At 46.8% G+C, this 17,500-nt stretch overlaps 5 protein-coding genes and 1 long non-coding RNA gene across 11 annotated transcripts in view; 2 read left to right on the plus strand and 4 right to left on the minus strand.

Moving 5' to 3' along the window:
• masp1 (MBL associated serine protease 1) overlaps positions 1-1,099 on the minus strand; it is an 8,567-nt gene extending 7,468 nt beyond the window's left edge. For 3 of the 4 annotated variants that reach the window (XM_018704941.2, XM_018704939.2, XM_018704942.2), the window contains exons 1-2: positions 1,011-1,099; positions 716-843 (exon numbers count right to left, since the gene is read on the minus strand). In XM_018704941.2, coding sequence (XP_018560457.1) covers positions 716-720 — 5 coding nt within the window. In that variant the 5' untranslated portion in view covers positions 721-843; positions 1,011-1,099. Of the gene's footprint in view, positions 1-715; positions 844-1,010 lie in introns of those variants that run through there. The other variant, XM_018704943.2, reaches the window with a different exon arrangement.
• Positions 1,100-1,213: 114 nt separating this feature from the next.
• Positions 1,214-5,327, plus strand: clrn1 (clarin 1). Its single transcript, XM_018704953.2, has 3 exons — positions 1,214-1,467; positions 3,077-3,256; positions 4,149-5,327. Exons 1-3 carry the CDS (start codon positions 1,215-1,217, stop codon positions 4,412-4,414), a joined length of 699 nt encoding a protein of 232 aa, XP_018560469.1. The 5' UTR covers position 1,214; the 3' UTR covers positions 4,415-5,327.
• Positions 4,333-6,505, minus strand: LOC127139056 (uncharacterized). Its single transcript, XR_007808939.1, has 4 exons — positions 5,967-6,505; positions 5,657-5,834; positions 5,364-5,437; positions 4,333-4,449 (listed from the first exon to the last, which is right to left on the minus strand). It is a non-coding gene; the product is annotated as an uncharacterized LOC127139056 (long non-coding RNA).
• Positions 6,506-8,545: 2,040 nt separating this feature from the next.
• mindy4b (MINDY family member 4B) lies at positions 8,546-13,670 on the plus strand. Its single transcript, XM_018704955.2, is given in 11 exon segments — positions 8,546-8,870; positions 9,035-9,117; positions 9,119-9,152; positions 9,242-9,339; positions 10,365-10,530; positions 10,628-10,693; positions 10,845-10,915; positions 11,397-11,469; positions 12,054-12,230; positions 13,266-13,518; positions 13,521-13,670. Coding segments are annotated over 11 exon segments (1,389 nt in total). The 5' UTR covers positions 8,546-8,651; the 3' UTR covers position 13,670.
• Positions 13,671-13,743: 73 nt separating this feature from the next.
• On the minus strand, positions 13,744-16,279 carry tsen34 (TSEN34 tRNA splicing endonuclease subunit). Of its 3 annotated transcripts, none has more exons than XM_051065585.1 (5): positions 15,887-16,279; positions 15,410-15,697; positions 14,842-14,983; positions 14,462-14,737; positions 13,744-14,349 (listed from the first exon to the last, which is right to left on the minus strand). In XM_051065585.1, the coding sequence occupies exons 2-5, from the start codon at positions 15,686-15,688 to the stop codon at positions 14,162-14,164; spliced, it is 885 nt and encodes a 294-aa protein (XP_050921542.1). In that variant the 5' UTR covers positions 15,689-15,697; positions 15,887-16,279; the 3' UTR covers positions 13,744-14,161. The 3 variants fall into 3 exon arrangements, with proteins under 3 accessions (XP_050921542.1, XP_018560467.1, XP_050921543.1); XM_018704951.2 differs by having other exon boundaries at positions 15,871-16,277; XM_051065586.1 differs by having other exon boundaries at positions 14,842-14,980; positions 15,871-16,276.
• Positions 16,280-16,872: 593 nt separating this feature from the next.
• eif2a (eukaryotic translation initiation factor 2A) overlaps positions 16,873-17,500 on the minus strand; it is a 10,812-nt gene continuing 10,184 nt past the window's right edge. Inside the window, exon 15 of the mRNA XM_018704944.2 lies at positions 16,873-17,432. Within this exon, the coding sequence (XP_018560460.1) occupies positions 17,373-17,432 (60 nt within the window). The 3' untranslated portion in view covers positions 16,873-17,372. The remainder of the gene's footprint in view (positions 17,433-17,500) is intronic.

Genomic DNA, 17,500 nt, shown 5'->3' on the forward strand with positions numbered 1-17,500 from the left:
CGACAACAACACGTCAATGAAACATGATCAAACTGACAAACAATAAAAAGATTCATAACTACAGAAATTATTCTTAAAATATCCTGTCATATAAAATACAGCAAAACTAATCTCAAAACTACTACAATTCAAAATGTTCACACAAAAACTATGACTGAACCTGAGGAAATAAATCATTTCGTGACATGAGTCATGATTTCAGAGGAAGTTTTTTATTTTATTTTCACTGAAAATCAAAACAGTCCCCCTGTAGAAAACGACCCCACAGGTCGTTTAGAGTTTGTTACGACCCTCTTTTACATTTTGTTGTTAGCAATGTCTAGCGGCCGCAGTACTATGACGTCACATAAAGAGAGTTATTATGGGATGCTGAGTTCAACCTGAAATAAAGTTCCCTCCTGAAATGAAGGTTTTTATCTTCAGTCTGTTTAGATTTGATATATGTGATATTTCAGTTTGTGAATCAACCTGTGGAAACAGAAAGTAAATCAAATCTAAAACGGACAAGATTTAAAACCTGATGCTGATAAATGTTGGTTTAATGGACATTTTCTATGAGTGGAGAAATTATCAGAAACTAAAGTTTCTGCTGCGGTTCTTCAGTTATCAATCGATGTCATGATCATTTAGCGCCGATAGATTTCCACTGATCAATCAATAACTTAGTCTGAGACAGTTAATGACAGACAACACAGACCGGGTCTCGGTCTCTCACCTCATGTTGGACCTCCTCTCCTCCTCCTCTGCTCCTCTCTCTGTTTCTGACTCCGGATCCTCTCACCGACACTACAGATTTCTGTTACGTCTGACGTGGCCCTGCGTCATCGCGTCATCACGTCAGCTCTGGGGGGGAATGACTGGCTTTAGCCACCAGGAGGCGCCACGTGACCTCAGACCTCCTCCTCCCTGTGACATTTAAGACTGCCCCACCACCCCTCCTCCTTCTCTGTCTCTGTAACTTAACCCCTTGTTGCCATGGTGAACCCCGCCGGTCCGGGCTGTGGTCTAACCTGGTTCAGATCCTGCTGCTGGACTCTGGTGATCCGCTCTGACCGTCCTGGTTTTACTCTGTAGGTGTTTGTGTTCGGATCGGGTGGAGGAGGAGGTGGACGAGGTGGAGGAGGACCTGGGGGAGGTGATGCCCTCCTCCTCTGCTCCTCTCTCCCCGGCCCCCGCAGCCCCTGCAGCCTGACCCTGACTCCGTCCGTCCCGCCATGCCGAGCCGACAGAAGCAGCTCCTCTTCTCGGTCTCCGGACTCTTCGGCTTCTCCTGCGCCCTCACGGCCGCCGTCGCCACCGGGCTCCCGTTCTGGCTCAACGGGACCGTGCTGTGCCGGACCGGGGCCGAGCTGGTGAACGCCACCGGACCTGAACTGGACAAGTTCCTGGGAGACCTGAGCTACGGGCTGTTCCACGGTCAGAGGGTGAAGCAGTGCGGACTGGGAGGAAGGCCGTCCAGGTTCTCATGTGAGTCCACATCCGCCGGTCTGAGCCGAACCGGACCGGACCGGGTTTATTATAAACATACCCAGGAGCGGGTCTCACGTGGATCCGTTTGTCCCGGTCTCATCTGAGTGTTAATGTAGAGCTGCTGCCAACAGGTGTGATCTCACCTGCTCATTAATTATTCACAGCGTCTGAATCATTCAGAAGGCGTCAGAGTCCACCTGAGTCCAGACTCAGAGTCCACCGGAGTCCACCTGCATACAGACTGATTCTCTTTACCAGTGGTTACAGGTTGAGATGAATCACATTAAATGTAAGAATAAATTATGAAGTATCATCAGTAATGTAATATATTACTCTTTATAATCACTGCTTTTACTTTGTAACGAGTACTCTGTGGTATCAGTACTTTGAGTACATCACCTCCTCCTCACAGTATTGATCAGAGGATGTAACCACCTGCAGCTGCAGCTGTTAATTCATTAATCAATAAGTTGATCGATAGAAAGCTGATAGTCGATTATTTCAGTTCAATGTTTTCTTGTTTCTAGTTTTTTTTCTTCCTGTTAAAACATGAATCCACTGATCAGCAGGTTAATCAATAATCAGAATGATCAGAGACATCAGGCTGGACATAGGTGTGTAGAATCCACAGGGTGAAGACCAGGACCAGGTTTCAGGTGGTTCAGGTCTCTGAGTTCCTGAGGCTCAGATCCAGGACTCAGAGGCTCCTTTGTTGTTCATGACTAGTCCCAGTTAATGAGCTGCTGCCTCATTAATGAGGTTTCTGCCTGACTGGACCAGATCTGACAGGACCGGGTCTGATGAGGGGGGACAAAGCGGCTCTGTTCCAGTCTGAGGACTCTGCACTGTAAAAAATAAATCAGGTTAATTTAACTCAAACTTGAAGTCATTTCAATCATTTCAGTTCTTCTCTGTTTCAGTCGTTCTGTTGCTGCTGAACTCAGGATCATTGTCCTGTTGAATGACCGTTTCAGTCCAGCTTCAGCTGCTGGACAGACTCTGGGCTTTATGACCAAACATATCCTCTTTGGACTCCTCTGTTCCAGAAGTCCACCATGTTGTTTTCAGAGGCCGGACCTGTTCAGTCTCTGACTGTTCTGTCCTAAACTTTAACACTGAACTGAGGTCTGAACAGTCTGAGGTGCAGCTCTGAGGGTTTGTTCGATCTGATGTTAGGGTGAATTTTCTGGGACGTTTTGATCAGTGAGTGATGTGATCAATAAGTGATTTCAGATTGTTTGGTCTGACTGATGAGCAGCAGCGGGTGTATCTCAGACCTGAACGCTCCACACCTGCCTTTAAAGAGGAGGTAAAACTGATGCTCATCAGTTCATCAATGACTTTGATCAGCAGCACCTGGCTGCTACTGAGTTCCTGTGGCAGCAGTGAGGCTTTATCACCCTGCTTCAGTGTTTTCACCACATTGTTGATCCTCTGAGGCTGATTCACCTCAGTTCAACTCCTGATGAGTTTCCTGAGGGTGAACCTTCTTCTTCTGTCTCATCAGTTACTGTCAGGGTTCAGTTCAGGTGTGTCGGCGACTCAGGTGAATCTCTGGTTGTTACCTGTGGGTCGTCCTCTCACCTGGGCCCGTCTTCTCTCCCAGTCTTCCCAGACCTCCTGACCACCATCCCAGCCGGCCTCCACGTCACCATCATCTTCTTCTGTGGTGTCGTCATCCTCTTCTCCTCTGTTGCCTCCGGATTCTTCTTCTTCAACGCCTTCGGACGACCCTACGAGACGCTGCAAGGCCCCATGGGACTTTACCTGTGGACCTTTATTTGCTGTGAGTTCAGAGTCAGACCGGACCTGAGTACTGAGGTCTGAGTGGTGATCAGGTCTCAGTATTATCATATAGTATTTGAACAATGAGAAACATTTATCAGTAATTTCCTCAAACTCTTCATGATTGATCAGAGAAGCAATAATCAATCAGAGCTATAGATCAACCCTCCTGTGATATTGATCTTTAAACCTGCAGGAACAGAACAACAGTCTGATTTATTGATAAAGTCGAAATAAAGAAACTGATAATGACTGTGATTACAGAAACAGAGACCGACGCAGGAGAGGGAGGAACAAAGGACCACAGGAAGTCGGGGGGGTGAAGCAACCTGAAACAGCTGCAGGTGTTTATTTAGAAACCTCTCTCAGCTCCTCCTGGTCCAGGACCTGGAGCCGCTCCAGGTCAAGGTTAGGTTCAGTTAGAGAGTTTACTCCGCTGGTTCCCAACCTGAGGGTCGGGCCCCTCCAAAAGGTCACCAGATAAACCTGAGGGGGTGTCACATGATTCATGAGAAAGAGGAAAAAACACAGTTTCTGTCAAATGTAATCTGTTTCCAGTAACTGCAGCTGTCAGATAAATGTAATGGATTACATGTATAATGTAAATACTCAAGTGAAGTACAAGTACCTCAGAAATGTATTTAAATACAGTACGTGAGTAGATGTACTCAGTTACTTTCCAGCAGGTGTTGAACCTGATGCAGAACCTCAGGTTAGGACTCAGGTCAGGTCTGGGATCAGGACTGAAACAGGAAGGAGACACAAACTAAACATTCAGTCTCATCGCTGTATCGTTCAAATACTTTTGACCACATTGTTGACCTTTGACCTCTGACCCAGGTCAGGTTGTCGACCTGAGCTGAACCCTGACTAACCTGAGGTCTGTCCTGCAGGTCTGAGCAGCTGTCTGGTGATGATCCTGTTTGCGTCGGAGGTGAAGCTCCGTCACCTCTCCGACCAAATCGCCAACTTCAACGAGATCAACTTCGTCTTCCAGACGTACAGCGAGCGCTACGATCGCTGCTTCTGGCTCTTCTTCCTCATCTTCCTCCTCCATGCACTGAACATCCTCCTGATCCGGCTGACAGGAATCCAGTTCCCCTTCCAGGAAACCAAGGAGTCGGACCTGAGCGGGGGCGCAGCCGACCTGATGTACTGAGGAGACCCGACCCGAGACCAGAACGAGACTAAAGCCTGAGAGAAGACCACGAATCAACAGCTGCATCAGAAAAGTTTTCTTTCCTGTCTGAGAGACAGGAACCAGATCTGAACCAGGATCCAGGATCAGTCCACAACACCAGTCTTCATTCATCATCAGTTAAACCTTCACACAGAAAACGTCCTTTACAAGTTTCTTAGAGTCCAAAGTGACGTTGGGTCTGACCAACAACCAGACCTCAAGGTTTATTCCACATCAGTGGGGTCGATATGATTTGATTGATCACTGATGGGTTGTGTATGTGGACTTCCTCCATGTTCTGGTCCTGGTCTTACAAACAGACTGAACTGGTTCAGGTTTTTTGTTGTAAAGTTGTGTTTTATTTTTTATCAGGTCCTGAACAAACAAACTGTCAGGCTGCATTATTATCAATACATCTGATAGGTATTTAATCTAATAATCAATTTATTGATCAGTGAAAATGCCACGAACATGTTGTCTTCACAAAAACAAATGTTGAGTTCACTGTCACAGAGAAAAGTGGGAAATTTTCATGTGAGAAACTGGAATCAGAGAAATTAATGAAACGATTGATTGATTATCAAAATTGTTGCCAATTAAGTTTCTGTACATTGACAAACTTTATTTATCCCGAGGGAAATTTCTATCAATGAATCAGTTGATCAGTTCAGCTATAGAGGACTGGATGTTTTTTGTTTGTCTGAGGAAATAACACTGAGTGAGGGTCAACAACAGCTCATTAATCAGATAATCACTGCATCACTGAGCTGATCAATATTTATTATTAACTCTTAATAAACTTAATGAACTAATCAAAGGTTTTAGAAACATGACGTCTGAGTTTGTTGTTGTAGATGATGAAGTCACTTTAATACAGATTTTACTGATCGATCATGTCTGAGTCTTTGGTTCATCAGTGTCCACTCACATGTACTCAGAGGGTCTGAGGAGAGTTTCTGTTCAGTCCACAAGGTTTAGATCCTCCTCAGATCTGAACGGTTCCTGTCGTCACATAAACAGCTGATGTTACTGAGCAGAAAACAACGCGTTTCAACCAGAAACTCTGATCAGGACTGTTCCTCTGAGACTTTGATCTTCATCTCAGTTGCAGAACGCGTCGACAGAGTCTGACGCCATCTTGTTTTTACTCTGTTAAGTGTAAAGTGTCAATGAGGACGACAGGTCTGAGTTTAATCAAATGAAGTAAAAGGAGCAACAAACCTGAAACGTAACGTCCATGTATGAGCCAGTCTGTGAGGATTCAGGATCCCAGTTCAGGATCAGGGTTCAGGATCAGACAGAGCTGAGGAGCTGTCACGTCATGGCCGACCGTCGGTGCAGCTTCCTCACCTCAAGTCCTGTGTCCAGCTGCAGTTCCACCGACGGCCACCAGGTGCTTCTGCAGAAAATTGAATTTAAACATGAAAAGAATAAAAAGAAATCAGTGGAAAGATGAGTATGAGTTCAAAACCTCTTCATCCAGGACTGAGATGAGTCTCTGAGTCTCTGAGTCTGTGGACTGAGACCTCACCTGTACCTGGTCTTGGACTGTGGCCTGTGAAGGAGTCCGGTCCAAGTTTTCTTCCGGTTACAGTCTGCTGAGTCTTTTCTTCCTCTGCTCTCCCACAGTGACAGACACTCTGAGCCTCCACCTGCTGACAGACCAGAGTCAATCAAATGATCCAGTCTGGACCTGGATCCTGCTCTGAAGACCTGGACCACGTGGTCCAGCGGGGGTGGGGGGTGGGAGGGTGGTGTCATGTTGTGTCCATCATGTGTTTAATTGTGGTGTCTTGTTCAATAGACGACAATTAAAGTCCAGGATTTCATCCAGCCACAGACTGACGGAGACTCAGGTGGACCTCCTTTAAGGTGTCTCTGCACTGTAAAAAATACACAGGTAAAAATGAATTTAACATCTGTGGGTGAAATAATCAGAGTCTGAAGCTGAATGACCGAGTCAGTCAAAGACCTGAACCTGAATAAGTCCTGGATCCAGATCATCGTCTGTTTTAACTTTAACTGTTTCAGTTTGAATAATGAAGCAGGTACAGGTGATTTATCCTGAGCTCAGCCAATCAGCATCAGGTGTGTGTGTGTGTGTGTGTGTGTGTGTGTGTGTGTGTGTTAAATACAGAGCTTCCTGTCTCTCAGGTGAGGCATCTCAGGTGATCAGCTGCAGGTAAGACTCACACCTTTCCTCTCTTCATGTTTTATCTCTGAACCAGATAAAATTCAGTCTGAGCTGATTTTAAACTAAAACCTGAAGGATCTGATCAGTTTTATGATCAGAACATTAAAGGAAGAATAAATGGATAATTTAAATGAAGACTGTCAGTGATGGAGGTGAATCTATGGAACATGTAGAAGATTTAAAATCAATAAAACTGATGAGATTGAAGCTTCAACTCAGATGAAGATTCATCCTGAACGTCTGAATCAGTTTAGATGATTTTCTATAAAACATTTACACTTTCTTCAGTTTGAAATGTTTGAGTAACAAACACTAAAAGCTTCTTAATATCCTCAGTCCAGGTCTAGATCCAGGGTCAGGTCCAGTCCAGGTCCAGTCCAGGTCCAGTCCAGGTCCAGTCCAGGATCAGGTCCAGGGTCAGGTCCAGTCCAGGTCCAGGTTCAGGATCAGGTCCAGTCCAGGTCCAGTCCAGGATCAGGTCCAGGGTCAGGTCCAGTTCAGGTCCAGATCCAGTCCTGACCGTCTGAAGGTTCAGACTTGGTTTTAAGGTCTAGGTCAGAACCAGGTTCAGGGTTTAGGTCACAGTGAGGGTCCTCACATGTGTATAAAGACAGGTGTGTGTGTTCAGATGGAGGCGGAGCTACAGCAGATCCTGGACCAGGTGTCAGAGCTGCAGCGCCGCAGGAAAGTTTATACCAACAACACAAACTGATCTGAGTCAAACTGTTTAAACTGAACGTTGAATTTAACTTCAGTTCTTTTCTGTTCAGGCTGCGGTCAGCACACACAGCTGTGAGTACTTACATCTGTACATTCAAATACTGTAGACTCTACACACTGTTTATAAACAAACATGTTTACATCAACAAACAAGCAGAGGAGCAGGAGGAGATGGAGGAGGAGGAGGGTGGGTGGAGGAGCGGGGGGGGGCTCTGTCAGACACAGTGGACCTGGTGTTGATCAGTTTCTCTGAGGGGCAGAGAGTCGTTAATTAAACTGATCAGTGATCAGTGATCGGTGCAGACCTCAGCTCTGCCCCCTGCTGGTCCTGATCCTCTGCTGCACTGAGGTCAGTTTGCAGCTGCTCAGAGTGTGTGTTACAGCTCAGAAACTGATCCTGTCACACACACAGTCAGGATTCAGTTTCACCTGCTGCTTCAGGACCAGGACCATCATCATGGACTCCACTGCTGACTGAACCAGGTACATTTAACAGTACAGGGCAGTAGTACCAGTAAGTACCAGTGGTACCAGTAGTATCAGTAGTATCTATAGTAGTAGGTGATGTCAGACTGCAGGTTGGACTACATCGAGCTGCTTCAACAGGAAGTCAACAAGAACCCTGAAATGAGTCACAAATATTTACCTCAACACTGTTACTACAACTACTACTGTTACTACTACTGTTACTACTACCACTACTACTGTTACTACTACGACTACTACTACTACTACCACTACTACTGTTACTACTACCACGACTACTACTACTACTACTGTTACTACTACTACTACTGCTACAACTACTACTGTTACTACCACTACTACTGTTACTACTACGACTACTACTGTTACTACTACTACTACTACTGTTACTACTACTGTTATTACTACCACTACTACTGTTACTACTACTGTTACTACTACTACTACTACTACTGTTACTACTACTGTTACTACTACTGTTACTACTGTTACTACTACTGTTACTCTACTGTTACTACTACCACTACTACTGTTACTACTGTTACTACAACTAATACTTCTAGTACTACAGCTGCTGCTACTGCCACACCTACTACTATTGCTGTTACTAATTGTATTTCTACTGAACCCACTGCTGCTGCTGCTGCTGCTGCTCCTCCTCTTCATCCACCTCCTCCTCTTCATCCTCCTCCTCCTCCTCTTCATCCTCCTCCTCCTGCTGCTCCTGCTCCTCCTCCTCCTCCTCCTCCTCCTACAGAGAACATCTTTCTGCAGAGGAACCTGCAGTCATTGATATTCTGATATTGTGTGTAATAAATGCTGCAGCCACCAGCAGAGGGCGTACGTCAGGTGGTTGAACAGGTGTGCTCAGGTGTTTCCTCTCCTCCTCAGAGGATGGTGGATGTGGGGAAGGAGGAGGAGCAGGAGGAGGCCCCTCCACCTTGCAGGACCCTCCCACCTCTCTGCTCTATCCCCAGGAGGCTGATCGTCTCCGCGAGCCTCGGGGGAACACCTGTCAACCCCCAGCTGACGGAGGTGAGACCCACCTGTCTGACAGGTAACCTGACACCACTGAGATCTGCCAGTTAAACTGACCACAGATCAGCTGCATTAACACACTGACTGATTCCAGAGTAACACGATGACAGTGAACACATCATTGTCGAGGTCTGATTCTGACTAATCGTTTTCTTCCTCAGAGTCTGAGGAGGATTTTATTTGGAGGAACTTTTCACGTCTTCAACTACGAGTGGAGAAAATCTTTCTTCCAGTTCAGAGAGCTGAACTGAGTTATCCTTTGCTCTGGACACTGACAGGGTGAGACACCTGCAGATCATACCTGTAGTGCTGCTGTTACAGTTAACACTGTTAGCTTTGGAAATCTCACCTGGCCAGGTGTGTTTCAGGGCGGGGCTCGGGCCATTCAGATGGTCGTCCAGGCTCGGATCATCAAACACCTGCTGTTCGGTCGTCAGGGCGGCTCAGAGGGACGGATGCTGCACAGGTGAGGACAGACAAGACAGGGTCATCCTTCATTACATCATCCTGTTTGACATGTTCAGAGTGACGGTGATACCTCCACCTGTTCACAAGCTGCCGTCACATGACGGAAAACAAACCTGCAACCTGATCGTTTGAAGAGGAGATGATACAAGAGGCTGAAAAATGACCATCGAGTTTAATCAACTCTCTCACAGTATCATGTTGAAAGTATTTAGACAGATTCTCCAAACTGTCAAATGTCTAAACCAACTCAACCGACTTCTGTTAACATGGAGGAGCAGTGGTTCTACACAGAACTCCACCTGAACTCCTCTGACTGAGTCCAGCCACCCTGAGATGCAGGCCTCGTATCTCCACAGTCTCATATGTTCAGTCTCTGCCCAGAGCTCATGACCGTACGAGACCGGACTATAAATCCATCTGTTTTCCACTTTTCATCGAGGTCCAGGTCGTAGTGATACTAAGTAAAGGTTCTCAGTAAGGTCCTCCAGCTCTTCCTATTGGAATCCAAGTCTCCTCACAATTTGACAGCATCCTGATCAGATGCTCACACCACCTCAACCAACTTATTTTAACCAGAGGTGGTTTTACACTGAGCTAGTTACTACTCACCTTGCCCCTGCAATCTCGTTCTTTAAGCCAATACCTGAGGCTCACGACCATAATCCATCAATCCTCAGCCACTGTCACAGTTCTGAGTCAGGTCACCAGGACTTTTATCCCCAGTCACATCATCCAGGTCTTTCTGGGGGATCCCAAGGTCCCCAGACCTGATGGGATCTCTCCTGTGTGATCTGGGACTCCCTTTGGAACACCTGTTGGAACACAAATCGTCTGGCGTATCGAGAGCTTGGCCTTGAGACTCGGCTCCTTCTTCACCTGAATGTCCACATCCACAGAAAGCTGCAACTGAAAAGTAGTTTAGATCATCTAATGTCTTCTGATCGTTTGATTATTGATGTCTTTTTAATGTTGTAACAAACTCTAAAGTGTTTCTGTTATTTTGTCCACCTGTGTCTCCCTCAGTCTGAGTGAGATCGGACAGAGGGACCAAGACAGGGCGTTGGCGGCAGCGTTGTGCGACAGCCTCTGGTTGGCCGGCCAGGAGATCAGTGCCACCGTTACCTTGGTAACCGAGGACTACTGCATCACCCCTCACCTGGACTACAAACTGGACAACTTCACAGAGAAGGTACCAGTCAGGACACATCTGTCTCCAGAGGTTTGTTGAGTTGTCAATCTGCCTCCAGCCGTCATGTGACCCTCGTCATTTATATCATGTCTTTCAGCTGCAGCTGTTCACATTTAACGAGAAAGACGACCTCAGGAAGTTCATCCTCAACCACATACAGTGTGTGAGTAAATACAGTTCTCTGATCAGTTACATCATCACCTTTCAATTAATTAATTAAGCAATCAGTAATTTCACTGGCAACACATCAACTGTAAAAACAATGAAAATAATAATTACCCAGGAAGTGATGACGACTTGTTCTGTTGGTGTAGTTTAAAGAGGAGGGGAGTCATGGAGTCATCCTGTTCCTGTACAGCCTCATCTGCTCCCGGACAGTCGACAGGTATCAACACTGAAACCTGAAGGAGATGTTAGCGCCCCCTGCAGGCTGCTGTCTTCACTACACCCTACAATATCAGAGTTAGAACAGACAACATCTGACAGGTTCACTGTGTGGAAACAGAAATAATCTACAACAGACAGAGAGCCGGACGTCCAACAAGTGTAATTTGTACAAATTAATTTGAACACACATTCCTCTATTTTGTGTAACAAAGACAACAGCAATAATTCAGTTTACTGATAGGACATGATTAAAACACCTTACACAATGATTTTCACTTTTTTACAAATTATTATTTGTCACACATCTACACACCAATACAGTAAACCTGTAAACATGAAAAAGTTTAAAGGCTCAATCATCATCATCTAAATGCAGAAAACTACAAAACCTTAAAAGCTCACAAACTAATAAACAAGAACAAACTCAAACACACAAACTCATAAATCACAGAAATCTTGTGTCCTCCTCTTCCTCACAGGCTGAAGGAGGATCTGGATTCTACCACCTCCCACCTGCTTTACCTCAGTCTGGGTAACTTTGTCTGTCGACAGGTAAGAGACTCGCCTGTCTCAGGACACAGTCCTATATTTAGTTAAACCTAGTTCAGGACTCATGATTCTCATGTCTAAAACAGGCTGCATTAAGAGGTTTTAATGTGTTTCTGCCTTTGACACATTAACAAGGTCCAAACTTCTAAACCTTTTCCAATCAGCTGTGAAGGTTCAGGTACAGGTTTAGGTTCAGGTTCAGGAAGTGATTTCACTGATAAACATAACTTCATTATAAAGTGATGAACTGTTAAATCATCTGTGGCACCTGGGATAAAAACCTGTTCACTTGTGACCCTGGAATACAGAGAGGTACTTTGGGTCCTTCAAAGGTTCCTCCAGGGTGTCTGGAGTCGATACTGTAGTTTAGAGTTCTTGGGGTTCCATCCAGTTCCTTCAGGGTGACTCTGAGGCTCCAGAGAACATATTGATCCCATGAAACTTCAGCAGACCCGGACTCTGAGCCACAGAGCGTCTTCATGTCACCTTCACTAAATGATTTCACTGACTTCAACGAGGAGGATCGTCTACTCTCCTGGTCCTCCAGTGCACATGGTCGTGGTCTACAGTCTCCTCTGTCTCTGCAGGCTTTACTGAACCTGCTGCTGACCGGCAGAGCCTGTCCTCATGTCTTCAATGGGACTCTGTACTTCGGGGAGGATGGGCTGCCTCTGGAGCGCCCCCTGCAGGGCGTCCTGTCCCGCAGCGATGTGGGGTATCTGCACTGGAGCCGAGAGCAGATGGAGAGAGACCGGCTGCCTCAGGTACCACTGAACTACGACTGCTGCTTTTAAACCATTTTATTATTCTGTTGCACAAACAGCACCAACAAACAAACTGAAACAGGAACTTCTTTAAGAACAGGAAAGAAAAAACAAAACTGTAATCTGGTACATTTTACCACCACTGTTACTGTTAAGGTGGAATTACTGTGTCAGAGTATGGTTTACAATAACAACAGAGTTATAGTTGATGCAGTGTCTGATTTCACTCATTGATAATCACCACTGCAACAGTAGACTGACGTATCATCTACGATCAGGCGGTATCATGTTTTAATCTCATGCCTCAGCTCACTGTGTTCGTCCTAAACTCTCATTAGAAAACATCCTGAAGACAAATAGACACAACTGATCCCAACTCCATGTGGTTTCTCTGAAGTCACTACAGCTCCATCATGTGGTGAAGAGGAGCTCAGCTACAACAGCCCCATATAAATCTGCTAAGATGCACATAAACATCTCTGCAGGTCTGTCCACAGACGGATGTTAGGGATGACTCAATCTCATGTACATAGCCTGTTCAAGGCAGGAAATAACTCCGGTCCTCCCGATTTTTCTGTATAAAAAGGTGGAATGGATCCCACCTTTAAATTAGGAGAGTCACAGAGCTGAATAACAGGAAGAGACGACATGGCCGACCCTGACACCGATGCTGCTGTGATGTTGGTGTCCTGTTTAAACCAGTGACAGCAAGACATTGACATGATGTAAAAAGTAAAGTCGGCGTAATGAGGTTCTTCTTAACGCCAATATACGACCTCTGTGTAGAAGAGGCCACAGAGACTCACAGACATACTAATAGGAACATCCCCAAATCTAAACCACAGGTTCAGCTCCTGAACAGAAGCAGCGATAAAATGGAAAAAATATGTAGAAAAATTGCACAAAAGCATGTCTGCCTTACACCTGTGTTATTCCTGCATCATGTCTGCGTGTGCCTGCGTCATGTCTATGTTGTGTCGGCGTCATGTCTACATTGGGTCTGCATTGTGTCTGCATCGTGTCTGCATTGTGCAGGTGGGTAGTATGCTGAAGACGCCAGTGTTTCCAGTCTGGGTCTGCTGTATTAACGGCAGCCACTCAGTCCTGTTCAGCCTGAACCGGTCTCTGCTGTCTGACTGGAAGATGGAGCATCTGTTCCACCTGTTCTACTACAATGGACAGAGCTCCCAGAGAACTGTAACCAGGCTGACTGTCGGTGAGGAACCACAGTCACATTGGATCAGGTCTGTCCAGGATCTGGTCTGGTCATGTCCTAAACCACTATCTGTTTTTCAGATACCCACTCCCACCACTGGGAGGCATCATCCAGAGACACAGATGGAGATCCAGAGAAGAGGTTTCCTTCGCTGGAAATGACCATTAGGACCAAGTGGGAAGGAGCCGCTATTGACTGGAACGACACGGCACCTTTCTACTGAACACCTGACAGAAAATTCACCTAGATCCAGACTGGATCTGAGTCATGGACCCCCCCCCCATCTTTGTGCTGATGTTACAGACACATTGAATCCTGTTTATAACCAAAACAAACTGAGGACTGAGGTTTCAGATGTGGTTCTGCCCCCTGGTGGACACTTCACATACTACACGGTCGAATTATTAAACATGTTTTAACCTCTGAACTATAAATGTTGTTTCCCTCCATCTCTGCTCAACATCTTTCACATCCTCCATCAGTTTCTGGTTCCACTGTAGCACAGGTGTCAGACCCTGAACCTGATCCTGACTGATGAGTCCAGTCTCAGAGTCAGACCTGCTCAGTTTCTTTCTGTCCTCAGTTTTTAACCTCCTCTGGTCTCAGGCTGTTCCTAAACCGAAGCCTGAGGACCAGCAGGGGTCCTGAAGGAGTCCTGGACGCTGTGTCAGAAACAAACACCAACCTCCTACCCATGATCCTCTCTGTTCTGTCTTCAGACCATCCCGCTCCACTGCAGGGAGGTGTATACCATAGTGCCGTCCAGCCCTGGCGAGCAGAGCAGGACCGTCTTCTTCACATTAGACCCGAGTCGAGCAATGGCGAGTACGTCCAGCAGACAGAGGGACTCGTCCAGGGACAGACAGATGGCAATGAAGTGAGCATGGAAACGCAGAGGGTCACCTGAGGACAGAGAGGAGACATCAGAGCTGATGCCATGATCATCACCTCCTCCGCTCACCCTCCACATTAACAGTGGATTCTGCCTGAACCACCTGAGAGGACTCAGACTCACCTGGATAAATGAGGAAGTCTCCTCCAAACTTCCCCGCTGAGGTCAGGTAGAAGCCCCGCCCCCTCAAGTCTCTGAACACCTGGTACCTGATGTCAGCGCGGGGGTCGTCCTGTACTCTGATCGGCCAGTCGGCCCGCAGGAAGGCCCGGTCCTCGGAGCAGTAGGTCAGCCCCGCCCTCACTGTGCTCAGCTGGACCGCCAGCGCCGACCGGGGGAAGGTAAAGCTGCGGCCCAGGGCCTCCAGGCGGTGCCGCAGGGCCTCATCTGGGTCTGAACCTGAGGGGACCAGAACCAGAAACAGGACCAGGACTGTTACATCAGAACCACAGTGACACGACTGATCTGTGTCAGATGAGGCATCAGAATGGAAACGCTCTCACCTGTGTGTGGTGATGTCATAGCTCGGAGCAGCGCTGACTTCCTGTCCTCCAGAGCGAGGACGCTCTGCTCCTCATAACTCCTCTGCTGCTCCTCCTCGTACTGCTCTACCCGCCGACGCAGCTCCGCCCCTCCTACATTCTGCTGAAAACAACAACAAATCAAAACACACCTTAAACAACCTGGTTAGCAGCTAGTTAACTGACCTGGTTAGCAGCTGGTTAACTGTGTTAGCAGCTGGTTAACTGTGTTAGCAGCTGTTAACTGTGTTAGCAGCTGGTTAACTGACCTGGTTAGCAGCTGGTTAACTGTGTTAGCAGCTGGTTAACTGTGTTAGCAGCTGGTTAACTGACCTGGTTAGCAGCTGGTTAACTGTGTTAGCAGCTGGTTAACTGTGTTAGCAGCTGAGTTAACTGACCTGGTTAGCAGATGGTTAACTGTGTTAGCAGCTGGTTAACTGTGTTAGCAGCTAGTTAACTGACCTGGTTAGCAGCTGGTTAACTGTGTTAGCAGCTGGTTAACTGACCTGGTTAGCAGATGGTTAACTGTGTTAGCAGCTGGTTAACTGACCTGGTTAGCACCAGGTAAAGCAGCAGCAGCCTGGTTCTCCGTCAGCAGTCTCTCCTCCTCCGGCAGCAGGAGCAGGGGTCTCCCCAGTCGCCCGTTCTGTCGGGGGGTCCGGGGCAGTGAACCCAGCAGAGCCCCCACCAGACCCCAAGACCGGACCGTCTTCAAGTCCTCCACCCTCCACAGCAGCGAGGCTGAGTCACACAGACCCACACCAACAACAGGAGAGGAGGACCGGCCCTCCTCCTCCTCCTCCTCACAGGCCGGGGGGGGCTCCTCCATCACCAGAGCCTGTGGAGAACAGGAAGGAGCCACTGATCAATATAAACCAATAACTGAATTGATCAACCACCTCACACTGTAACTAACCAGTCAGTCACTAATACTCGTTCAGCAGTTAATAAGTTAACCCGTCAGTTAGCTAGTTTAGCAGTTAACCAGGTTAGTCAGTGACGCTAGCTTACTCAGCTGTGAACACACGTGCGCTCTCTCCTCTCACGCTCCTCTCTACGTCATGCCGTAAACGGCTCCGTCTGTAGTTTGAACCTGATCCTTTAAACTACAAAAACATCCCGGGGAGAAAAAAACGAGACTCGACACGTTAACGAAGAAACACGATGTTTAAACAACCGAGCGACACTTCCGTTGAGCTCCGTGTCTGTCCACCGGGGTCTGTTTGATATGGACACCGTCACATGACGGCGGGAGGCGGGGCTTCAAAGAGCAGAGCAGGCTGAACGGGACTGACAGGCCTCTCCCAGTTTGTCCGCCCGAGAGCAAAGAACGAGCGCACACAGAAACACCACAGCCAATAGGAGCACAGAAGCTTTTGACTGACAGCGGAATCAGCCAATGACAGGCCGTAAACACTTCAGACTGAAACTTTACACTGAGTTTAACCTCCTGAGACCCGGCCCATTCATTTATGTCCTTTATAATGGACATTTTGTTCACCTTTATTTTTCTTAAGTATTTGGAGTTACCCTTCCAAGCCAAAGATATAATCTGCTGCTTTTTTCTTGTTTTCTAAATTTAGTTCTATTTTCACACAGATATCGTCCTGTTGTCCTCTACAATGGACATATAAAAAATATATTTTAAAAAATTTAAATTGTAAGGTGTTTTTTTTGGCCCAAATAGATAGGAAATCACAAAAAAACAGAAATTGTAAGACACTTTTTTCCCTTGGTTCTCAGGAGGTTAATTCAACATTTATTTTCTCTGTTGGTTTAAATCAAATTACTGAAGGAAAAAAAAGTCATGTGTTTTTGCCGTTGTGAAGTGACCTCACCTGTGATCAGGTGACACCTGCTCATACCCAGAAGACTCTCAGCAACTGTCTGTCTCCTCACCAGGTGTTCTGTTGTTTACCTGAGGAGATTTACCTGTGCTCATGTTGTCCAGGTGTCTGTGAACAGACTCTCTGCTGAAACCAGATGATTAATAATCCCTGAACACGCTGTGACTGTGTTTACAAAGAGTTTATTTCATTTGATCTAAAACCTCTGAACTGACACAAACAGGAGGCTTTTATTCTGAAAGGAACACTGTCAAAGGCTTCAGCATCTATACAGATGTTGCATAGCAACAGGGTTCAATGGGCTGCGCGCGCGCGCGCGCACACGCACACACACACACACACACACACACACACACACACACACACACACACTGTGTTAAAGGAACAGTCCAACAGTTGTTAAACTGCTCCTTTAAAGGCTCCTCCAGTTTCAGCTGTGACAAACTCTTAATTTGTTAGTGAAATACATTTCCCAGAATTCCTTTGGGTCAACCTCCAGAAACAGAGGAATGACTTGATGACAGGCAGATGCATGAAAACAGACAAGCCCCGCCCCCACCTGTCCTCAGGTGTCAGGTGAAGGAAACGGCGGAAACCTAAAATATTTCAGCGAAGAAGAAACAGAAGCAGCATTCAGCCTCCTCCATCCTGCAGCGCCTCCTACTGTCAGATCTGCAGCTCCTCCAGCTCCTTCAGCAGCTGCTCCTCCTTCTGGATCTTCTCCAGCTGCAGAGAACACAGACCAGGTCAGTCCAGGTCAGACCAGATCAGACCAGGTCAGTCCAAGTCAGTCC

The sequence above is a fragment of the Lates calcarifer genome, linkage group LG21 (assembly GCF_001640805.2).
Source record: "Lates calcarifer isolate ASB-BC8 linkage group LG21, TLL_Latcal_v3, whole genome shotgun sequence".
NCBI classification, from domain to species: Eukaryota; Metazoa; Chordata; class Actinopteri; family Centropomidae; genus Lates; species Lates calcarifer.